The sequence below is a fragment of the Diaphorina citri genome, unplaced genomic scaffold (genome assembly GCF_000475195.1).
Source record: "Diaphorina citri unplaced genomic scaffold, Diaci psyllid genome assembly version 1.1 scaffold8309, whole genome shotgun sequence".
NCBI lineage: Eukaryota > Metazoa > Arthropoda > Insecta > Hemiptera > Psyllidae > Diaphorina > Diaphorina citri.
The window spans coordinates 632-3,362 of NW_007385685.1; the positions used below are offsets into that span (position 1 = coordinate 632).

Below are 2,731 nucleotides of genomic sequence, written 5' to 3' on the forward strand. Positions count from 1 at the left end.
TAAATAATTTCTCTCTTGATCCGCGGGATTTTTTGTCGTCTTGGGGAAAATTTAGTGGGACAAATTTTGTTTGCAGTCACAACTCAAAGAACAAAAACAAATTTTGAGTGCACCAAAGCTAAACTTATTGAACTACACCAAATTTCAATTGCAATCATATCATACTCATTCAAGTGCAATCATATCATACTCATACGCTTTGCACTCAAATTTTGAGTGCAAAGCGGATTTTTTTTAGGGCTCGAAGTTGGAACCGGAACCGGGTTTTGTTTTTCATGTGGGTTTATTAGCACGACTAAAAGGAAACCGGTTTTTGTTCCAACCATACAGGATAGGAAAAAATTCTGAAATGGGAATTTTTAAAATCTTCCGGGATTTTTTGTAGTGTGGGGAATGTAGGGGGAAATAATTTAAAGCGTCCGGCAACACTGTCTATTTTTTTGTAGATTGCTGAAATGGAAATAATGGGAAATTTTGAAATTTGAAAGTTAGAAGACTTAGAAGTAAGGAAAAGAAACTAGGAGGATTTAGAGTGAGAGACGAGAGACTACTGACTACTGCTTTTACTACCTAACGAGTCAAGATATGAGACCCTAGAGAAGAGCAAGCTGTGAAATGAAAATTTCACTCCTAGCTTCATAAAACCTGTGAGACGAGATAAATTCCAACAGTTCTGAAACTCTCTTACACAGTCCTAGAAATCCCAAAGTAAGTACCTTGAAGGAAGTATCTTCCCCATTGAGGAGAATGATGGACAGTTTGTACCTTCATTATTTTAGCCTGAGGCTTTTTCCTTGGATTATCTCAGGATTGAAATTAATCTGGTACTTTAGGTAGGTCATCTGACTTGAAAAGCCCAATATCAGGGCCACTTGAGCTCAATTTTCTCCTTTAATATGGGCCAGGTTCTAAAAAAATTGGTCCTTGGACCTCAAAGGTACATGGAGTGTGCTGGAGGCACTCAAACGTCAAGGGTTTGAAGTGCCAACCAGCCTCTATGAACACGAAATAGAGTTTCACCCTTTTTTAGAAGTGTGACATTATTTTACTCATAATTTTTTCCTCCCTAGGTGATTGTTCACCATGACATCCATTATCAAGATGACATCCTTGTCTGGAACAATGGACGAGTCCCCGCCATGCTATTTACTTCAGGTTGATGAGTTCAAAATACTCTTGGATTGTGGATGGGATGAAATGTTTAGCATGGACTTTGTGAAAGAACTAAAAAGGTAAATTGTCAAGCCAAGGGCAATATTAAGCTCAAAATTTGTAAATAGGGTAAGTGTACCATTTATTCGCCCACCTAAGGGTTTTTCCAGACAAAAACACTTATATCTCTGGTCCTAATTATTTTGGAATAGTGATCTTAGGTTCATTTGAAGCGGAATTTAGTCCTTAATAGAATTAGGCAGTAACACCTGACTACATAAAAATTACATCTATTCAGGTTATATTTAAACACATGAAAGTTATGTTGCCATCACAAAAACTAGTGTAAATATCTATAGGTCTCAGTGAATTGAAATAAGCTTAATAGGCAGTACCTGAATACATGAAAATTACATCTATTCAGGTTATATTTAAACACATGAAAGTTATGTTGCCATCACAAAAACCATAGCAATTATAAAATGAAACTCCTAGAAAAAAGTGTCTGTGTTCCTGAGTTTCCTTTTTACTTACCAGAAAGGTTCTCTTCTTCCAGTCACTATTGGTATCCTTGTCGGAATCACTGCTGTCATCTCCAAACACAGAGGACACTCCCACTTTCTTCTTTGCAACATTGTCTTTCTTGGGAATAATCAAACCGTATCTGGAAAATGAAAGAATACCTAGAATATAAGTAGGTAGGTACCTAAAACATTCACGTCAGGTAGATAATAGCTACCTACCTGTTTCTGTATGATACAGCACTAGGCACACACTGTCACCTATCTATTGCAACTAGGTAAGATTTGAGAAGAAGCGATAGTGACATGTAGTGATACTCCTTGACAATCAAGTCAGTAGAATAAGTGATATAAAGTTTAGTGGAAATCAGGTAGGTATTTCTAAACGAGTATCATGATTCTAATAAACCACCCTTCTTGGGAGTAGGTACTGTACTTACCGTTTCTCAGGATTCATTCTTGACAATCTTTTATTAATTCCTTGCCTTGATGGTTGATGTTCTAGTCTTCTAGTAGTGAAAACACTTGAATGGAAATTTGTCTTGTTTGAGAATTTGACTACCGACTCCTGCTGGGCTGAAGGACTCTTTGCTTAGGTTTTATTCAAACAGTAACATAGTAACAACAGGGAACAGGCAGATTAAGCACTAATTAATTTAATTAATAGATAGGTAATTATTATAATATTATCACACAAACCTTGTTTTTGCCAAAGGAAAACCAGCACGATTACATTACGTGTAATTTGGTTTTTGGGCCAAAGGTGAAGGGTTGAGAAGCTTTGGGATTTTTTTAAGCGAAACGTGAGTATTTAAACACCCGAAAGCGAAACTACACTACTTACTAACGTGGGAACTTTAAACCAAATCAACTCGTCATCGAACCAACGGGGGTGGGACTAAATAAAAACAAGGAAAGCCAACACTCAACGTTCTGTTTTAAACACGGGTATTAAAAGGGGGCCCCTGCTGGGTCTAGGGACGCCGAGTCCTCTTTAATACCAACTAAACCGTTGCGCGGAAACATTAAAATCGCTTTCTTAATTAACTTATTTATTT

General features: G+C 37.0%; 1 protein-coding gene across 1 annotated transcript in view; it reads left to right on the plus strand.

Moving 5' to 3' along the window:
* Positions 1-481: 481 nt before the first annotated feature.
* Positions 482-2,731, plus strand: part of LOC103522405 (probable cleavage and polyadenylation specificity factor subunit 2) — a gene marked incomplete at its 3' end in the record, with an annotated part of 10,718 nt that continues 8,468 nt past the window's right edge. Inside the window, exons 1-2 of the mRNA XM_008487507.2 lie at positions 482-708; positions 1,071-1,232. Of these exons, the coding sequence (XP_008485729.1) occupies positions 1,084-1,232 (149 nt within the window). The remainder of the gene's footprint in view (positions 709-1,070; positions 1,233-2,731) is intronic.